Here is a 19715-nt window from a genome sequence, read left to right as displayed (position 1 = left end):
ACGACACACAACTCTATGTGGCCGTGTCTCCTGATGACACCAGTCCGATTGATACACTTGTAAATTGTTGCTCAGACCTGGATGTCGTAGAATTTTTTGCGGCTGAACCAGGACAAAACAGAAGTGTTGCTCATTGGCTCAAAAACTCAATATACTGAATATGCTTGTACTTAACCCAAGCCAAGAAGCATGACAATTAGGTGTAGTTTTTGATCCTGATTTTAATTTTAAGGCTCATGTGTAAAATGTCACAAAAACAGCTTTTTACCATTTGAAGAACCTCCCCAAAGAGAAACATTTTCTCTCCCTGAGGAACACTGAAAAACGAATTCATGCTTTTATAACTAGCAGGTTGGACTTTTGTAGCGCTCTCCTCTCTGGCCTTCCAAAAGTTACAACACATCAGCTACAGTTCATTTAAAACTCTTCAAAACACATTACACCAATTTTCACATTATTTACTCTGGTTGCCTTTTTGTTTTCGTATTGATTTTAAAATTATTCTATTAGTTTATAAAGCACTATATGGTTTTACACCAGACTATCTCACTAAAATGCTTTCGATTTATAAACCAGGAAGGCCCCTCAGACCTTCCAGATCTTTTCTTTTAGTTGTTCCACAAAAAAGAAAAACCTTTGGTAATGCTTCTTTTATCCACTGTGCTCCAAAATGTTGGAACCACCCTCCAACTGGTGTGAGTGAAGCTCAAAATATTGAAATCTTTAAGTTCCAACTAAAAACCTATTTGTTCAGTCTGGCTTTTATGTAGTGCTTTTAACATTTAATTTGTTTTATTTTGTCTATATTATATTAAATGATTAACTCTATTATGATTTTTTGTTCTCCCTGTGAAGAACCTTGCAATTTCATTTGTCTGAAAGGTGCTAAATAAATAAAATTTGATTGAGTGATGGATTGGTTGATGGATGGATTGATTGATTGATGGATTATTGGTTGGTTGATTGATTGATTGACTATTCTGCTGTAAAATTATGCAGGTGTTCTTTGTTCTTACGTGGTGGCTTAGTGGTTAGCACATTCATCTCCCAGTGCTGGGGTCTTGGGTTCAAGTCCCTATCTGGGTGGAGTTTCTATGTGCTCCTTGTCGTTGCGTGGATTCCCTTTAGGGATTCTGTTTTTTCTTCTCTCTGTCTAAAATCATGGAGATCAAGAGAAAGGATACTCTAAATTTCCCTGAAAAATTGGAATAAATTGCCCTGGTGTGTGTGTGGGGGGGTATAAGTATGTACGTGTACGATTATGTGTATAACTATATATATGTCAGATATGCATTGGCACTGTGGGTGCTGGGTCAACTCCTCAGTGCTCAGTGTGGTCCTCCAGGTGGACGGTTGTTTCCGATTGAGAGTACGCTGTGCGTGATTGGCTGCAGCTTTTCACTGGTGTGTGTGTGTGGGAAGATGAGCGCTAAGTGTAAATGTTTGTATGTCAATTGTGATTGTAAAGCATTGCTGAGTGTCTAGGAAGGTGCTTTATAAGTGTTACTGCATTCAAAAAACAATGCAATATTTAATTTTCAAGTATCAAGGATTCTCAATCAGATTTCTACAATATATTACATTTCTGTAATGCTTACTGTTGCTTTCTTTTTCCCAAAAAGGTTTAACTTTGATAAAGAAACGCCCACTACAAACTTCGACAACTTCCCAGCAGCCATAATGACGGTTTTCCAGGTGTGCGCTATTATATATTCCTCTTTAAATATTCACATTCATTTAATTGTATGTATTTAATATAATTCTGTGATTTTGTGTCGCCTGCAGATTCTGACTGGAGAGGACTGGAATGCAGTGATGTATCATGGGATTGAGTCTCAGGGGGGCGTGAGACGTGGGATGTTTTCTTCTATTTACTTCATTGTTCTCACTCTTTTTGGAAACTGTATCCTTGCTCACATGATGAAATCTGATCTGATAGCACACACACACACGCTGTTTAATTGTAGATTTGTATCATAATTATGGCATCAGTACAGTTTTGTCTTTAACCTGAATTGAACAGATACTCTTCTTAATGTATTCTTGGCTATCGCTGTCGATAACCTCGCCAATGCTCAGGAGCTGACAAAGGTGGGTTTATCCATCAACTCTGCTTCAGCTTTTATATCCTGCTCTCGGCTCTTGATTGTCAGTCTGTTTACTGCAGTGTATCTGAGGCTGGATTCACTAAAGCGTCTTAAAAAAGCTCTTAAAGGAATTGGTAAAATCTGCCCTGGTAAAAAAAAAAAAATATATATATATATATATATATATATATATATATATATATATATATATATATATATATATATATATTTAATTGTACTTTAAAGATATAGACTAATGTCTTAGTATGCTGTAAATCAGGGGTGTCCAAACTTTTTTCTTGGGGCCAGAAGGAGAAATATATTTGAAGTCACGGGCCACAGACTCTGTAATAAAACAAATAATGAAATATACCACTTTAAATAATACTTTTTTTCCTGATTATTTCACTCTTTGCTACGTTTTCTGAGCTAGAAATGTGCACTCTCTCCGCTTTTAGACTCTTTGGTCCGATTTTCTGCGCTACAAATGCGCACCCTCTCCACTTTTAGACTCTTTACCGTGTTTTTCCTGCGCTAGAAATGCACACTCTCTCCGCTTTTAGACTCTTTGGTCCGTTTCTGACACCTAGCGTTCAAACTTTGAATCTCACATTATAAAAACCAGCTTAACATTTGGCCAACTTTCATTCTATTTCTAAAATACCTTCGCAGGCTGCTCCAAAAAAGGAAACGGCCCGCGGGCCGTAGTTTGGACACCCCTGCTGTAAATATACTAACAGATTTATGTACTTATCTAAAATATATTAAAAGTAGATTAATATTATGCTTTCATCAACTGTTTGAAACTTTGATCACACTTTTTAAAAGGTACAATATAGTGTATTAAAATTGAAGTACACTTTTAGTTTAATGTAATTCAGTATACTTAAAATACTAAAATACTTATTTCCAAATATACTTTTGTATATTTTAACAAAGTGTGTTAAAAACAACTGTTAAATTTTTTGATCAGAATGACACTGTGCTGGTTAGATATGGTGAGTTCTGCTGTTTAATGTGATATTTGTATGATGCCCAAAATATGAAAAATGAGTTAAAGAATTATACCATCTAAAAATGTTTATTATTACTTTCATGAGTACTGTTCTTTGTAACCCTTATTGTAAAGTGTTGCCAAAAATAGCTAACATTGTTTTACCAGGTAAAATGATAAGTTTAAGGCACTGGTAATTGTCAGTGTGCCTTTTATTTTGGTGCACCTTATGTATGAATTTTTATCAGTCAGCTTGTAAGGAGCAGTGAAGCCACTCTGCTGATGTACAGCTTTATACAGGAGTTTCAGTCTCCAGCACAGAGGCTGGATCAGTATTAGCATTAGCCGCTAACCGAGCGCTAGTTTTGTCGTTGTTTAGAGGTAAGTGTATTTACTGAGTTAAAACAAACTGCGTGTAACAAACCGCTAGCTGATATCACCCTGGCTTACCGGAACACTCAGGGTTCCTCAGTGTAGCGCTGTCAGGCAGCATTTACTAGTGCTAAGCACTGCTAACCACGGCTAGTGCTAGCGGTTAGCCACTAATGCTAAGACTGCTGCACACAGCCTTGGTGCACTGCAAAAAACTACATCTTAGCAAGTAAAATTTTCTACATTTAAGGCAATAAATCTTATTTTCTTCTCTGATAAGTCTTTTTTTTACTAAGCATTGTGTAAGTGTTAGATTATTTTGCTTATTTTAGGGATAATTATCTTAATCATTCTTACTTAGAATTCGTACCTTATTTTAAGTCATTTGAACTCAAAATAAACACAATCAAGCAGCAATCAAGTTTTTCTGATTCTTGTGTCCAAAAACAGTGAGTTTTTTTGCTTGATTTAGGTGTTACTTCACTCATTTTAAGAATTTGCCATTGCTTTTTGTAAGAAATCTTACTAAGAAAATTTAGCTTACCCCCATTGGCAGGTTTATTTGCTTAATATACATATATTTGTCCTAATTTGCATGTATTTTTTCTAGTTTTTGCCAATGTATTTTTTCTAGTTTTTGCCAATGGATTTTTTGCAGTGTGGAAATCTGGAGATCTTATTGTAAATAAACGAAAACGCTTTACTCAACCAAATAAACAGTTTTTTGGAGAGAAATCTGTGTAGATTAACATCCAGAGTTTGACTTTTTTTTGTTTACTTAGCTTAGCTTTACTCAACTTAGTTACCCCCCTCACTTCCACCCAGTGCCCAGACTTGTGGAATTAGAATTAAAACAAGGCTACACCTGTGTTTTATACTGTGAAAACAGGGACAGATTTCTGCTTTAATTTAAGGGCATCTTTTACTGTCGTTAATCATCACTGACTTCTTCTATGTGGTCACTGTTTCCGTAAGGATGAAGAGCAGCAGGAGGAAGCTGCCAAGAAGAGCATGGCCCTGCAGAAGGCCATGGAAGTGAAGGAGGTCAGCCCCATGTCTGCAGCCAACATCTCCATAGCAGCGTAAGTCTGAAGACTGTGCAGGTCTCTCCTCAGCCCCCTCTGATTTTACTCTAATCTTCTATCTATTCTTCTGTAAGCTCTTCTTAACTCTTTCTGTAGTAGCTGCAGCTTCATATCCGTACACACTGTGCTGTGTGTCTGTGGTGTGTGTGTGCGTGTGTGTGTGTGTGTGTGTAGTTTAGCATATAATTCAGCATACTTGTTTCTCTCATTGATATGGTCAGTTGTGTGTAATTACTGTGTGTAATGCCAATTAAGTGCCATTTTGGAGGTATTATTATTATTCTTTTAAGTTAAGTAGTTCAATGATGGTTGTAGAAACAAACTTACCACTGTAATCTTTAGTAGCGCTGATAGAAATAAAATTGGAGAAGCGAAAGCAAAGAGAGAGGAGCTCTATGTAAATGGATGCTGCAGACTGTACTTAAATAAATTGTCATCCTTTATGAACACTGAATGGAAAAGGTTAAAGCAAATCTAGGGCTTTTGATCGATTTTTAATGAACTTTAAAAATTAAAAAATAAACTAATCAATGTAATCAATGCAGTGTAACTGTATTTATATTCAAATATTTTTGTATAATTGTCACGGAGTGACCCAGGCAGGTAGACGAGGAAAGCGGACACAAGTGCAGGTAAGGGCGAAATAAATAAATAATTTATTAAATAAATAACAAAGAAACAAGGAAACGAGGAACAAGTAAACATGAAACAAAGAAACACAAATAACCAATAACAAACGAGCAATGATAATAATAAACAAACAGGGAATATATATATATATATATATATATATATATATATATATATATATATATATATATATATATATATATAAGGGAAATAAACTAGAAAATAAATAAGGAAATAAACTATAAACGTGAAAACAAGAAATAAACGAGAAACAAATGACTAAGGTTATATACAAGGAACATAGAGCTAAACAAGAAACTAAACTAGACAAGGAGAACTAAACTAAGCAGGGCAAAGGAGAAAACAATGGAAATAAACAGGAAACCAGAAATATACACGAGATAAACAGAGGTAAACACAGAGCAAGGACTTGGGCTATGAAACGCGGTGAAACAGAGAGACAAAACAGGGGAAGGTGCAAAGACCGACGGAGGACAAGGTGGCAGAGGAGGGCTATTTATAGTAACATAAAACACACTAGAATTGGAAACACCTGGGGAAGGGGCGGAGCTACAAATGAGAAACACATGGTGGAAATCTACTGACAGGAGACACAGAGAGGCACAGGTCACGTGGGGAAGACACACAGAGACATGAGACAGGGCTAAGACGTGACAGAAGCCTCCCCCTAAACACGCAGCTCCCGAGGCGCGTAAAAACGAACCCCGGGGGCTGGCGGCAGGGAGGGGCCGGGGAAAACAGGAGTCGAGACCGGGGACTGAAACGGAGACAGGACAGAGGACAGAGACTGGATGGGAGACCGGACCGGGCTTGGAAACTGAACAGGAAACGGAGACTGAACAGGAGACGGAGACTGAGACTGGACATTAGACAAGGACGCAGCCTGGAAAGGGCTTGGAAACAGAACAGGGGACGGAGGCTGGACAGGGAACTGGACGGTGGACGGAGACTGGACAGGAGACGGAGACAGAACGGGAGACTGGACGGGGAACTGGACGGGAGACGGAGACTGGACGGGACTAGACATGGGAACAGGGACGAGGACATTAACAGGGACAGAAACTAACACTGTAACTGGGACAGGAACAGAGACAGACACGGGTACAGGGACATAGACAGAGACAGGGACCAAACGGGGAGAGACACAGGGACCAGAAACACGGGAGGGTGCCCAGGACTGGCAAATGTCTGAGGGGAAGTCCAAGGAGCCAGCCTGGGCACAGTACTGGGGACAAAGTCTGGGGACCTCTGTGCCTGCCTGGGTATGTGGGACCTTGAGCCAAACACTGTCCTGGGAGCAGAAACCGGTGGGGTGGCGACTCGTGCAGCGGGAGCTGGTGCTGGCGGCGCGGCGACTCTGGCAGCGGGAGCTGGTGCTGGCGGCGCGGCGACTCTGGCAGCGGGAGCTGGTGCTGGCGGCGCAGCGACTCTGCCAGCGGGAGCTGGTGCTGGCGGCGCGGCGACTCTGGCAGCGGGAGCTGGTGCTGGCGGCGCGGCGACTCTGGCAGCGGGAGCTGGTGCTGGAGGCGCGGCGACCCTGGCAGCGGGAGCTGGTGCTGGCGTCGCGGCGACTCTGGCAGCGGGAGCTGACACGGAGGCTTGAACAGCTGGAGCAGACACGGAGGCTTGAACAGCTGGAGCAGACACGGAGGCTTGAACAGCTGGAGCAGACACGGAGGCTTGAAATGCTTCAGCAGACACGGAGGCTTGAAATGCTTCAGCAGACACGGAGGCTTGAAATGCTTCAGCAGACACGGAGGCTGGAGCAGCTTCAGCAGACACGGAGGCTTGAGCAGCTTCAGCAGACACGGAGGCTTGAGCAGCTTCTGCAGACACGGAGGCTTGAGCAGCTTCTGCAGACACGGAGGCTTGAGCAGCTTCTGCAGACACGGAGGCTTGTGCAGCTTCTGCAGACACGGAGGCTTGTGCAGCTTCTGCAGACACGGCAGGAGTCCGGGGGCGTGGCTCAGCTGCCGAGAGATTTTCGGAGCTGGGCGCGTAGTGATCCAGCGCTGCTGCTGTGAGGCCTGAAGCCGCGGGTGAAACAAAACCCCGGACTGGATCTGCAGCCTCGCTGGTAGAGTCAAGCGCGGAAAGCGCGGGGCCGCCGATAAAGTCCAGCGTGGAGAGAGTCCCAGAGCGCGGCTGAGCGGCCGCGGAGATAGTCCCGGAGAGAGGCTGGATTGCAGCGGCGGAATCCAGCTCTGCAGCCGCCATGAAAGCCAGCTCCTCAGCCTGAGGTGCTGGCGCTGCAGCTGTGAGGCTCAAAGCTGCGGTTGCCGCAAAAACCCGGACTGGATTAATACTCTCTCCGGCAGAGTCAAGCGCGGGGAGAGTCTCTAGTCGCGGCTGGCTCGCCGGGTGGGAGGTCCTGTAGCGCGGTTCGGCTGCTACCGCGGAAATCTCGGAGCGCGGTTCGGCTGCCACCGCGATAGTCACGGAGCGCGGTTTCACAGCCGCCGCGGAAGTCACAGAGTGCGCCTTTGCCGCTGGAGAGGAGAGGGTCTTGGCCGCGGGAGGAGCTAGCTTTGGAGGCGCTGGGGAAGCTAACGCCTTAGCCACCGGGGAAGCTAGCACTGGAACCGCCGGTGAGAAGAGAGCCTTGGCCGCAGGGGAACGGATGGGAGTCGGGACGGCCTCTGGAGCTGTGCGGCCGAGAGCCGGGTAGAGAACCGCCCCTGGGGGAAACGGTAACGGAACACGGGCCGGTGCAGGGTAGAGCTCCTCCTCTTCTTCGGAGCTGCTGGGAGCGCACCCGAGAAAGTCCCATGGGTCGCGCTTGACCCACCTCTGGTCCTCGTAGGCTCCGCGTAGTCCAGGGTGAGGACCGAGGCTCACCGCGCCAACCCGTATCGCCCCCCCAAGAAAATCCTCCCCGAAAATGGGGTCTTTTTCCGGCTGGCGGGACCCCTTAGAACGCTTACCCCGAGGCCTGCTGCGTCCATAAGGGCTCGAGGTTTCCTGCGCCGGGATCCCGCCTGGAGTACGGCGAATCGCCATCCTGGTGCCAGTCCAGGCAGAACCTGCTGTGTCCATGTTGAAGGTCGGTCTTTCTGTCACGGAGTGACCCAGGCAGGTAGACGAGGAAAGCGGACACAAGTGCAGGTAAGGGCGAAATAAATAAATAATTTATTAAATAAATAACAAAGAAACAAGGAAACGAGGAACAAGTAAACATGAAACAAAGAAACACAAATAACCAATAACAAACGAGCGATGATAATAATAAACAAACAGGGAATATATATATATATATATATATATATATATATATATATATATATATATATATATATATATAAGGGAAATAAACTAGAATATTAATAAGGAAATAAACTATAAACGTGAAAACAAGAAATAAACGAGAAACAAATGACTAAGGTTATATACAAGGAACATAGAGCTAAACAAGAAACTAAACTAGACAAGGAGAACTAAACGAAGCAGGGCAAAGGAGAAAACAATGGAAATAAACAGGAAACCAGAAATATACACGAGATAAACAGAGGTAAACACAGAGCAAGGACTTGGGCTATGAAACGCGGTGAAACAACAGAGAGACAAAACGACAGGGGAAGGTGCAAAGACCGACGGAGGACAAGGTGGCAGAGGAGGGCTATTTATAGTAACATAAAACACACTAGAATTGGAAACACCTGGGGAAGGGGCAGAGCTACAAATGAGAAACACATGGTGGAAATCTACTGACAGGAGACACAGAGAGGCACAGGTCACGTGGGGAAGACACACAGAGACATGAGACAGGGCTAAGACGTGACAATAATAGTATTTTTTTCACTTTGACAAAATATTTGTGAACTACTGTACCAGCCAAACATTTAGAAACACCTTTTCTCTTTAAATGTGTTTTTTCTTTATTAGTATGATTTTTTTTTACATTGTAAATTTAATATTTAAGACTATATTAAAGCTATACAGGAACACGTGCAGAATCATTTTGTTTATTAAGTGTTAAACATGTTTTTTTATTTTTTAGATTCTTCTAAGTAGCACATTTGTCTTTGAGGACAGATGTGCACACTCATGGTATTTTAATTTCAAAGTCTTCTAGGGCTGGGTATTGACTAATTTCCAAGGTAAATTTGATTCTTATTCACAAGGTCCTGATTCAATTCAGAATTTATTTATTTAGGGAAATTTTATTGAAATTTAAGTTACAATAAAATGTTATTTTGAATATAAATTGTTGTAATAATACTAGGAACACTCAAACTTCCATTATTAAAATAATAGTGTTTGAAGACTAAACACAACATTTACATTCAAATACATAAAACAAACACATAACATGCTTCATAAATGTATTATTTATTTGCGAACAAAAGTGTGAAATTTACCCAGACCCACTTGTTCAGATGTGATACTATAATAAGCACAGTTACAATAAAATAACACAACAAGCAAAATGAATAATGTTAAGAGATCTTCTCCATGTTATAAGAGCCTCTCTTCCGCTGGGTAATCGGCCCTGGGGACAAAATATTCAGAATTAGTAACAGCGCTTCATAAAGAACACGATCATAATTCTACTATTTACATATTAAATCACTCAGTTACAGGTTAATCTACAGTTCCTCTGGCTAACAGTTAAACCTGTTACACTGTACGGCTGCCTGACGGGCGGGGGTTAGTTCAGCCCACCGACCGTGTTTGGTACTTTTTGGTACCAGCTGGATTCTTCTCTGGAGTGATACAGAAAAGCAGAGAGCAACTTTTATCACAAGCTGCAGCTCCCCCAGAGACTTTCACTGAGAGCAGGGTTGCCAGGTTCATTCACAATTTTCATTTTGAATGGTTAAAAAAGTAAAGACATTTTAGCGGCTGTAGTTAATATTAAAGAAAGCCCAAAAAAAATCAGCCTGTGACCTTTGATTTTTTTACTATACTTTAACCACAAACCTTACAATTATGTCTGAGAGTGATGAATAATATATAAATAGTAAAATTACTTTTTTTTATTTATGTAAATTGTCAATAAAAGAGATTAATTAAACCCTTCATCAAAACGTGGTCCAATTCAAAGTAATATATACATTCTGTTAATATTTACACTGAAGACATACTGTATTTAAGAGTCCTAAAATGTCCTGAAAATAACAACATCCAGCATGTGTGAATCTCTTCTATGATGTGCGGTATGTCAAATAAAAAAAAAAATGGTCTGAGCCCTAAAAGTTTGGCTGTCAAGGTGCAGTAAAACATGCATTGGATCATAACCAATTGTGTCTAATTGACTATTGACAAAATACCTCCAAAATGGCGCTTAATCCACTATGATTTTTCACTTTTATGTCATCTGTTAGTGACTGACTGCTTATTCATCTTCCTTTTAAAGTTGTTGCCACTTCTTCTGTTATATGTTTGATATAGTTTTATTTTTAACCACTTTATTAAACGTGTAGGCGTTCAGGATCATGCTGATGTATGTGGTCCACTGTCCACTGCTTGATACTGTAAATCATGTAGTTCTAATGTTCAGATGCATGTTTATTCACAGATGCTGTGTGTTTTTCATTTTGCTGTCTAACTCTTACTTAAACAGTGTTTTTATATTTGACCTGTAAGTTTTGGTGACACTAAAGTAAAGGATCAGTGTTCTATAGCTGAAGAATCAGATAGGTTAAATCAGTAATTTTTTGATGTTGTATGTAAACGGCCTTAACTGAAGTGTTACCAATCTGTGTGTGATGTGTGTTGTGAGATGTGTGTTGGACAGGTGGACGGTAGCAGGTAGATGGACGTTTCGTCAGGGGGAGACCCTCTGATGGCCATCTCTACCTAAGCGCTCATTTTGGTTGGATTTTTTGTTTTGTGTTTTTTGTCTTATTCTTCATTGTTTTGTTTTGTTTTGTTTTGCATGTGCAGTTTTGTAAAGCAAAATCGAGATGTGCTCTCTCGCAGCTCTTCCGTCTGCAGCGTTCACTCACCGTGAGTTTTGCTCTCACTTACAATATTCTCCTCACTCCTCCTCTGTCTTTCCTCTCCTCTCGTCTCCTCGCCGCGTGTCTGTTCTCCTCTCCTCTCCTCTCTTCTCCCTTCTTCTCCTCTCTCTGGTCGAACCCGTCGCCTCCCTGTGATGCTCTACAGCATGAAACTCTGGCCCTGCTTTGGATTTGTTATTGAGCTGTTATGGCTTTTCTAACCTGTAGTGATGTTTTTAATTGTTAAAGGAATACTCCCACCATCATTTCTCATTTCTAATCATAATAATAGTAAAATAATTGCAACATGTTTCCCATGAATTACTCGGCTCAGGCAGTTGCTTAACCTCTTACATCCTAGTTTTATTAGACATTATTCATTTTAATGCAGAGACTTTTGTGAATTAATTGGAAACCTTGGTTTAGCATATCTTATAGGGCCCTATCTTACATGCGTCACGAACATCATTGCTATCTTACATCCGATCAACAGTCCATTTGACACAAAGGTGCTTGTGAATATATCTCTGCTGATAAACGTGGTGATCTGGAAATTAGGTGTGTTAGGTCAGGTCATTTCTTAAAAGTACTTCCATCTCCCTCATCTGCTGATTTGCAACAAACTAAAGGTATAGATTCCTCCCTCAGACAAAGTCTGCTAGCTTATCCTGCTGTGTAATACCTTTCTTAACCAAAATTGGGTTTGTGAGTGGGGCTCTGGTGGGGGTTGATGGGTGAGGGGTGGTATCAGAATTGGTCTATACAGGTTTCATAAGTCTAAACGGCTCATAGAAGCACATGATTCCTGAGACCAAACTCTTGTAGCTAATAGACAGAAAACAGGTGGATGGATTTTTTGCAGCTTGCAAAAGCTGCAAAAAAGGTTTATAGGGGCAGTCGAGACCCGTTGCTATCATGGCAACAGAAAACACAGGTGCGCCACTGTCTGAATATAATCAAGACAGACGCCAACAGTCAGGCATTCATTGCTATCTTGGCAGTGAATTGTCAACAAGCGCATCCCCAAAGTGTGTACACTTTGATTGGTTTATTTAACACATCTATAATTAATTAAGAAAATTAGTATGTGCCTTTTGCACATTTTAAGTTGCTCAAGGTGTACTTTTTTCCATTGTTGCGACAAGCATCGTAGTGCACAGTTGACAGTTCACCTACAGATCACTAAAATAGGGCCCATGGTGATCCATATTGTTCTATTTTGAGGTCTATTAAACTGATGTGACAATATAAGGAGCAGTAATGCAGGTTCTAAGGAGTTCAAGGACCATTATGCTCCCATTCCAATTTGGGCAGTGTAATTTATTTTTACTTTTCTGCCGTAAATAAAAAAAAATGCACTTTGAGTCTACATCATGGACAGCTGTACACAATTGAAAAGTGAGGGAACCTTGTGAACTGAGGCATTAGAATATTATTGCAAGCATATTGCAATTTTATACAAATGTATGACACATAACTCACTCATGCTGTTAAGCTGTGTTATGCAGTATTCTCCATATTGTAGTAGCAGAGTTATGACCTGGAGAGGCAATAACAGTTCATTCAAAGTTCATGCTTAACTGCAAAAGAAACAGAAAAGTCTTGTTATTCAAAAATACTTATCTCCTTCATCTGCTGACTTGCCGTGGACAGTAGGTACAGATCCCTCCCTCAGACGAAGTCTACTAACTAATTCTGCTGTGTACTGGCCGAGGTTCAACTTAAATGGGGATAGAGGGGCGGGCTCTCAACTGACTCAAAGAAAATAGATGGATGTTTTTTTAGAGCTTGGGGTGTTTATAGGTCAGTCAACACCCACGTGGAAATACAAAAGCATGGAAAAAATATAATATAAGCACACAAAATATAATTTTGCATAATATGTCTTCTTGAAGTTTTTTTTTTACACAGTCTATTTGCCATAAGTGTATAAAATCTGTAAACACTTTATAAGTACTGCTCTCATAATTAAACATTTATCAGAGATTGTCTGACCAAAGCTGTTGTTGTTGTAATTGGTGTGGAACTGCCTGAGCCTGAGACAGATGCAGTACAGTGAGGATTGGTTGTAAAACACTGGAGTATTCCTTTAACATTACTGCTGTATTATTAATAATGACTGCAGTGGATGTGTGAGGCTGAGGAAATGGTTTCGGTGTGGATGCTGGTTCTATATGCTATCCAACAAACACAAAGATCAGTGTAACATATAGAGACCCAGCATTCTGTATTTGACCTTGACTAAACCTTGCAGTCAAAAGTGCGCAATGTCAGAACACTCAACCAGGGTGAATGAACGTCTTCATGGGAAGTGGACTACGCTGCGAAACCAGGGGATTATGATACATCATGAGTGGATTATAATGAATAACCTTAGTGTATTAAAATAGAATTTATTATACAGTCTGAGGACAACCCCGCCCCGTCAAAGGCTGGGAGGCTTGTGTTACTTCAGATAAGAAACATGATCTACTGAGTACTTTACTAATACCTGAATTATTATTTTAGAATGTGGACTTATATCTATAATTACTGTGAAAATACTGCCTGGCCAAAAAAAAGGTAACACACTCAAATATTTGGTTGGACCGCCTTAACTTTGGCATTGTTTCAATAAGCTTCTGCAATGTCACAAGTTTTACTTCAATACAGTGTTGCTGGATTCATTTTTTAACCAAGATCTTGCAGCAGCATTGATGATGGTAGAGTCTGACCGCTGCACAAAGCCTCTCTTCTCCATCCAGCACATCCCAAAGATTCTCAATGAGGTTAAGATCTGGACTCTGTGGTGAACTCTCTCTCAATCCATGTGTGAAAATGATGATCTCATGCTCCCTGAACCCTGAACCCTTTCACAATCTGAGCCCCATGAATCCTGGCATAGTCATCTTGGAATATGGCCGTGTGTATCATCGGGGAAGAAATATAAAATCCATTGATGGAATAACCTAGTCTATATTCAGTATATTCAGGTAGTCAGCTGACCTCATTCTTTCAGCACATACTGTTGCTGAACCTAAACCTGCAGACCAACTGCAGCATCAACCATCAACCCCACATCATTTACTTACTTAAATACAGGTGGAGACTTTTTTTTTTTGGCAAGGCAGTGTATATCGCACTTTAAACAGATTGCAGTGACTTTGTGGGAATGTTTTTATTGGTTCTTGGTAGAGATGCATGAATATTGATACTGGTATCGAGTATTTGTCTGATACCATGTTCATTTACTTATATTCACAATCGCAAACAAGGCTCTGATACCGTGTGTCTAGTGCACATGACTTCGCTTACAAAACAACTTTATCAGTCACTGATCCACAGCACGGGAGATGGAATAAGTGAGAGAATGAGAAAGAACGAAAGAAAGAAAGAGCATCCTATAAGGCAAACTCCATTCAACTCAGCAGCTCAGTAAACTAACAAAATTCTTAAAACACTCGGTCCACCTAGCGTTAGTCCACCTTAAAGGAGAAATCCGGTGTAAAATGGACTTGGGCTGCAGTGAAACATGATAAGGAGTAGGGGTGGGCGATATGGCCTTAAAATAATATCACGATATTTCATGGTATTATCGCGATAACGATACTCTTGAAGATTTGACGAAATACTGAATTTAAAAAATGATTTCAAAAATACACTACTGCACCAAAATGAATATTATATTTTCTTATTGCATATGATATGATATGGCACACCCCTAACTGAGATATTTAAAAATACAAAAAAATGTATCAGATTTGTAACAGAAGTCAATGATCCATATAAATGTTAGTGGACAGTTATAATCTGTCTCTAGTAGATATATAATAGGAAATGGGAACAGTGTGATTTTCTTTTGCTAAAAACAGCAAAAAAAAATACCCTGATGTGATAATTAGGAGTGGGTGATATGGCACGATATTTCAGAGTATAATATCGTTCACGATATACAATAATTTTGGCGATATTATCGTGTACGATATGATATGGCACACCCCTAATAAGGAGTGTGTACTTTTGTCCAGTAGCCCACCTCCTTTCCCCCCCAGCATTCTGAAATACAGCCCTTTTAGCCGTTGCTCCCAGCAGGTTTACAATGCTAGTGATAGGGGCATAGTGCTGTCCATGCAAAGAAAGGATAGGGGAACAAATTGAAAAAAGAAAACAATTTATGCATAATTTTATAAAAAGTCCAAAATGAACCTCGATCAGCCTCTCCTCACTACCCTCCTATTTACTTCCTGTTTTTTTTTCTCATCTGAAAGTCTCATCCAATTGTCTGATGTTGTTCTGACATCACATGATCACGCTGGGGTAGTAGGCACACGTCCATAAGAAATAGTAAAACTAATCTCTATTTTTATGTAAGCATAATTTCATTATTTCTTACAAATATGCTTGTTTGAAAATGTAAAAGTAATTTATATAATGTGACACTGGTGCATTGCACTACTTTACTCTACCAACTACAAAAATACATATACCTCTACCTCTTCTCTGCTGAAAAATGATATCTATGCATCAATAGGTGTTGGTGGTACACTGTGTTTTCTGTTCCTGGTGTGATGAATTATGGATTTGACCGTTCTGAGAAACTGAGGCTGCAGTTGAAAGTTTGTTTTCTTTACTAGGGAGTAACATTAACAATATGAATGAAGGCCAGGCCAAACAGAGCAGGCTGGGTTTGCTGCCTGCAGGCTCCACTGGTCATTTGGATCAACTGTGTGTGTGTGTGTGTGTGTGTGGTACCATTGGGAGGACTAGACGTCCTCAAAAGCATAGCAGTATAGTGAAGTGATTTACTTAAGGTTAAAGTTAGGGTTAAGGCTAGTGTTAGGTATAAAGGTACTATAAATTAGCTACACTTATTATTAAGTGAATGGACAGTCCTCACAAGGATAGCAAAACCAACGTGTTTCTTACGATGAGTCATGGTATGCTAATTCTTATGCGGTGCACCACGGTATGGGCAGTAATGGCTGTATAAATCTAAATTTAGCATGAATTAATGTCTCTATTAATACAGTATTTGTCTGTCTGTCAGATAAATGGCTTGTCTTTTGTGTTGTCCTTCTGTTTTTTTCTATATATGTCTTGTGCTCTCTCTCTCTGTCTCTCTCCCTCTCTCTCTCTTGTCTCTGTGTGCTGATGTCTGTCCTGTCTTTAACATGTCTGTTGTTTTGTGTTGTGTCTGCGTTGCTCTCAGGAGTTATGTCTACTCCCCTGTCCGTCGCTTTGTGAGGTACAGAGCCATAAATAAATATAAATAAATATAAATTATCAGTCAGAAGTTAATTTACTTCAGTAATTCAGTTTAAAATGTGAAACTCATATATTATATAGATGTATTAAACACACAGAGTGATCTATTCTAAGCATTTATTTATTTTATTGTTGATGATTTTATGGCTTACAGCCAATGAAAACCCAAAAATCAATATCTCAGAGAATTAGAATATTATATAAGACCAATTACTACTTTTGGCTACAGTGTGGGCAGTGTGCCAAGTCCTGCTGGAAAATGAAATCCGCATCTCCATAAAAAAGTTGTCAGCAGAGGGGAGCATGAAGTGCTGTAAGATTTTGTGGGAAAAGTCTGCACTGACTTTAGTCTTGATAATAAAACAAAGTGGATCAACACCAGCAGATGACATGTCTCTCCAAACCATCACTGATTGGTGGAAGCTTCACACTAAACCCTTAAGCAGTTTGGACTGTGAGTCTCTCCACTCTTCCTCCAAACTCTGATCCCTTGATTTACAAATTAAAAGCAAAATTTACTGATGATCAGTGATGGTTTGGAGGGAAAAAATGAAATGAAAACCAAAAATACATTTTGTTAAATAATTAATAACTGCTTACAGCTGGTCTGTAGCAATGGAATAGAAGTTGTTTAGAATAGAAAAAAATAGAAAATGTTTAATTTTACCAAGCCATTGTCTGTAGTAAAGCAGAGCTTTTCTAATAACTAGAAAAAGATAGAAACACAGAGAACTCTGTAACTATTAAAGTAAAAGTATTTTCTTTAGAGAAATTACAGATGAATCCAGAGAGTGATGAGTACTGTTTCCTACACCTTTAAAAGGCTAATGAAAACTGGAGAAAACCGTTACAGATCACGTCTGGCTGACCCACATGGAAACACCTGTCTTTAGCTCAGCTTAACATTGATCAAAGTCTCAGTTTCAGCAGTGAAGAGAAGAATTAGAGGTCTGACAGGTGCAGTGCAGCAAAAAAGATACAACAAACGTATAACACAGATGTCGACCTGATCAAGGAAGAAAAATCTTTTAGCCACTATAAAAACAGCAAAAGCTGTAATAAAATAATAAAAGTTATATCAAGTTGGCCTTTTTTTAAATAATAAAAAGCCAGATTCAAGAAAATATGCCTAAAACCAGTATGTTTTCATGCATTACTTACTTTAAGCACATTCTTTTAGCTAATGTGAACAAATTGGTCACACTCCACAGCTCTGTTTATGCTAAATCTCGATGTGAAATATGCTGCAGAAGTTTCCTGGGACTAGCAGGCTTGTTACTGAGCTTTTTGGGCTGCCTCTGGGGCAGCAATTAGATGATATGCGAATCCTGTGGCTGTGCCAGGGGGTGCTTTTTGGACGGCACATTATATGGCAGGATGACAGTGATTACTGCCCAGGAAAACCACACTGAAGCTTCAGCAGCTCTTCAGCCCAGTTTAAAACATAATCAGCATTTCTCTGGGCCTTTCTACACCAGCGGCTCCAGGGTAGTCCTGGGGCCAGAGCTCAGCTGGTGATGAAGCTTGATTTGATAGCATGACCAACAGCAGCATGGAGCAGAACTCATCTTTTCATTTTCAGACCAGTGACTCATGACATGCAATTTTATCACATAAACATAAACACCGCTGCTTTAACACATTACTCCTGTTTACTGTCAGCAGAGGTGGGTAGAAGATTATAAGTTACATATAATCAGTTACATATAATATAATATGGTGATGATATGTTTATACTTTTGTGAGTATTATTAAGAGATAATACTTAAAAAAACTCATACTTAAGTACAGTTTAAAGTGTTATAGGATTAAGAATGTACCAGGAATTAATATTTTAATTAAAATAGCTAATACTGTTTTGTGTTGGATGACGCTATTGCAGTAAATTGTGTTTTTCAGATCAGACATTTCTGTATTATAAAATATTTGCGAAAGATCAAAATCTTATTTCAGAAAATTGTTAAACTGAATATTTTTAGGGAACAAAAGTTAATGATTATGTTAATGAACTAAATATTTTTTTAATTAGGTTTTTTGTGTTTTTATTGTAGCCTATGTCTAAATAAATTATTATTTTAAGATTATTAACATAATATTCTAAAAAATAATAATAATAATTTTAAACCTCCTTGTAATTGTTGTAAGTGATTTAATGTACTAAAATAATAATAAGCGTTTTAAATTATAAGAATTTTAACTTTTGTCAAAAAATAACGCCTAAAACAAGCCAAAAATATCTGCCAATTGAATAAGACAATTTAAGTAGAATGTTCTGGTAAATAATTGTAAATTATGTGAAAATGAGTTAATGAAAATGATTAAATAGAATTTAACTTTTTAATATTATTTTTTTACAGTGTATGTGTGTTAGCAATTTATCTATTTATTTTTTATTTATTCTTTTTTTATCAATATATATATATTTATTAAATTTAAATTTATGTATGTCCTAGATATGAAAAGCTATTATGCAGCATTAAGTTACATTTAAGTGATTTTCCAAATTTATAATATTAACCCAGTGATTTTAAACTTGCAGGGCAGTGGTAGTGCTAGGGGGTCACTGACCAAAAATGTAGTTTTCCTTTTCTGTTTTAAAATGTAAAACTATTTAAAAATATTAGAATAAAATGTTATTGTTTTTACCCATCACAAGCCTATCAATCAGTAAATTGTGCTGTATTTGTTTAGATTTTAAATGGTTGATAACATTTTGCAAGGGCTATGAAATATATATTTATTTTATTTGTAGTGAGCTGTGAATTGCAAAGGTTGGGGACTTCGGTAATAACTATTTGTTTTAGACACTTAAAGGGCACATTAATGGATACCTGTTCTTGTAAATAAAACAGGCCCTTCCCACTCACACCTGATTGTTATCCCATTAATTAAAAAAAACTGACTCTAATCTAACTTTTAAACTGACTGCCAATCCTAGAGGTTTATATATTTTTTGCTGTTTAGAAATATGTAATATTGGATCACTGGATCATGTAATTAGTTTAACTGGGTTCTCTCTAGATTTATTTGAAAATCCAATGATGTTTTAGGTCATATTAATGCAGAAATATAGAACATTTAAAAACATTCTCAAACTTTAAAGCACCACGCTATAATCGTTTGGGTGGATGATACTGGATGGTTATTTTTAGTATCTTCAACCACAGACTCAGCTCCTCTTCTGAAGTTTTAAGGAGCTCTACAACACTTTAGCCATTCTGTGGTGTGTTTTATCACACTGTTGTTTAAGCAAAATGATAAAATGATCTTGTTCCAGTGATTGTGACTCTCTAACCAACTAAGCAATATTATACTCTTCATTTTGTACTTTTATTATAGC

The 19715-nt window shown here is 39.2% G+C and overlaps 1 protein-coding gene across 6 annotated transcripts in view; it reads left to right on the top strand.

Annotated features, from left to right (window-relative positions):
* Positions 1-19715, top strand: part of cacna1bb (calcium channel, voltage-dependent, N type, alpha 1B subunit, b) — a 337484-nt gene that overhangs the window by 212058 nt on the left and 105711 nt on the right. For 4 of the 6 annotated variants that reach the window (XM_049466431.1, XM_049466429.1, XM_049466427.1 and 1 more), the window contains exons 15-19: positions 1623-1695; positions 1786-1903; positions 2024-2091; positions 4429-4535; positions 11076-11138. In XM_049466431.1, coding sequence (XP_049322388.1) covers positions 1623-1695; positions 1786-1903; positions 2024-2091; positions 4429-4535; positions 11076-11138 — 429 coding nt within the window. The remainder of the gene's footprint in view (positions 1-1622; positions 1696-1785; positions 1904-2023; positions 2092-4428; positions 4536-11075; positions 11139-19715) is intronic. The other 2 variants (XM_049466430.1, XM_049466432.1) reach the window with 1 other exon arrangement.

This window comes from Astyanax mexicanus, chromosome 17 (assembly GCF_023375975.1).
Source record: "Astyanax mexicanus isolate ESR-SI-001 chromosome 17, AstMex3_surface, whole genome shotgun sequence".
NCBI lineage: Eukaryota > Metazoa > Chordata > Actinopteri > Characiformes > Acestrorhamphidae > Astyanax > Astyanax mexicanus.
This window is presented reverse-complemented; position numbering and strand designations above follow the sequence as displayed.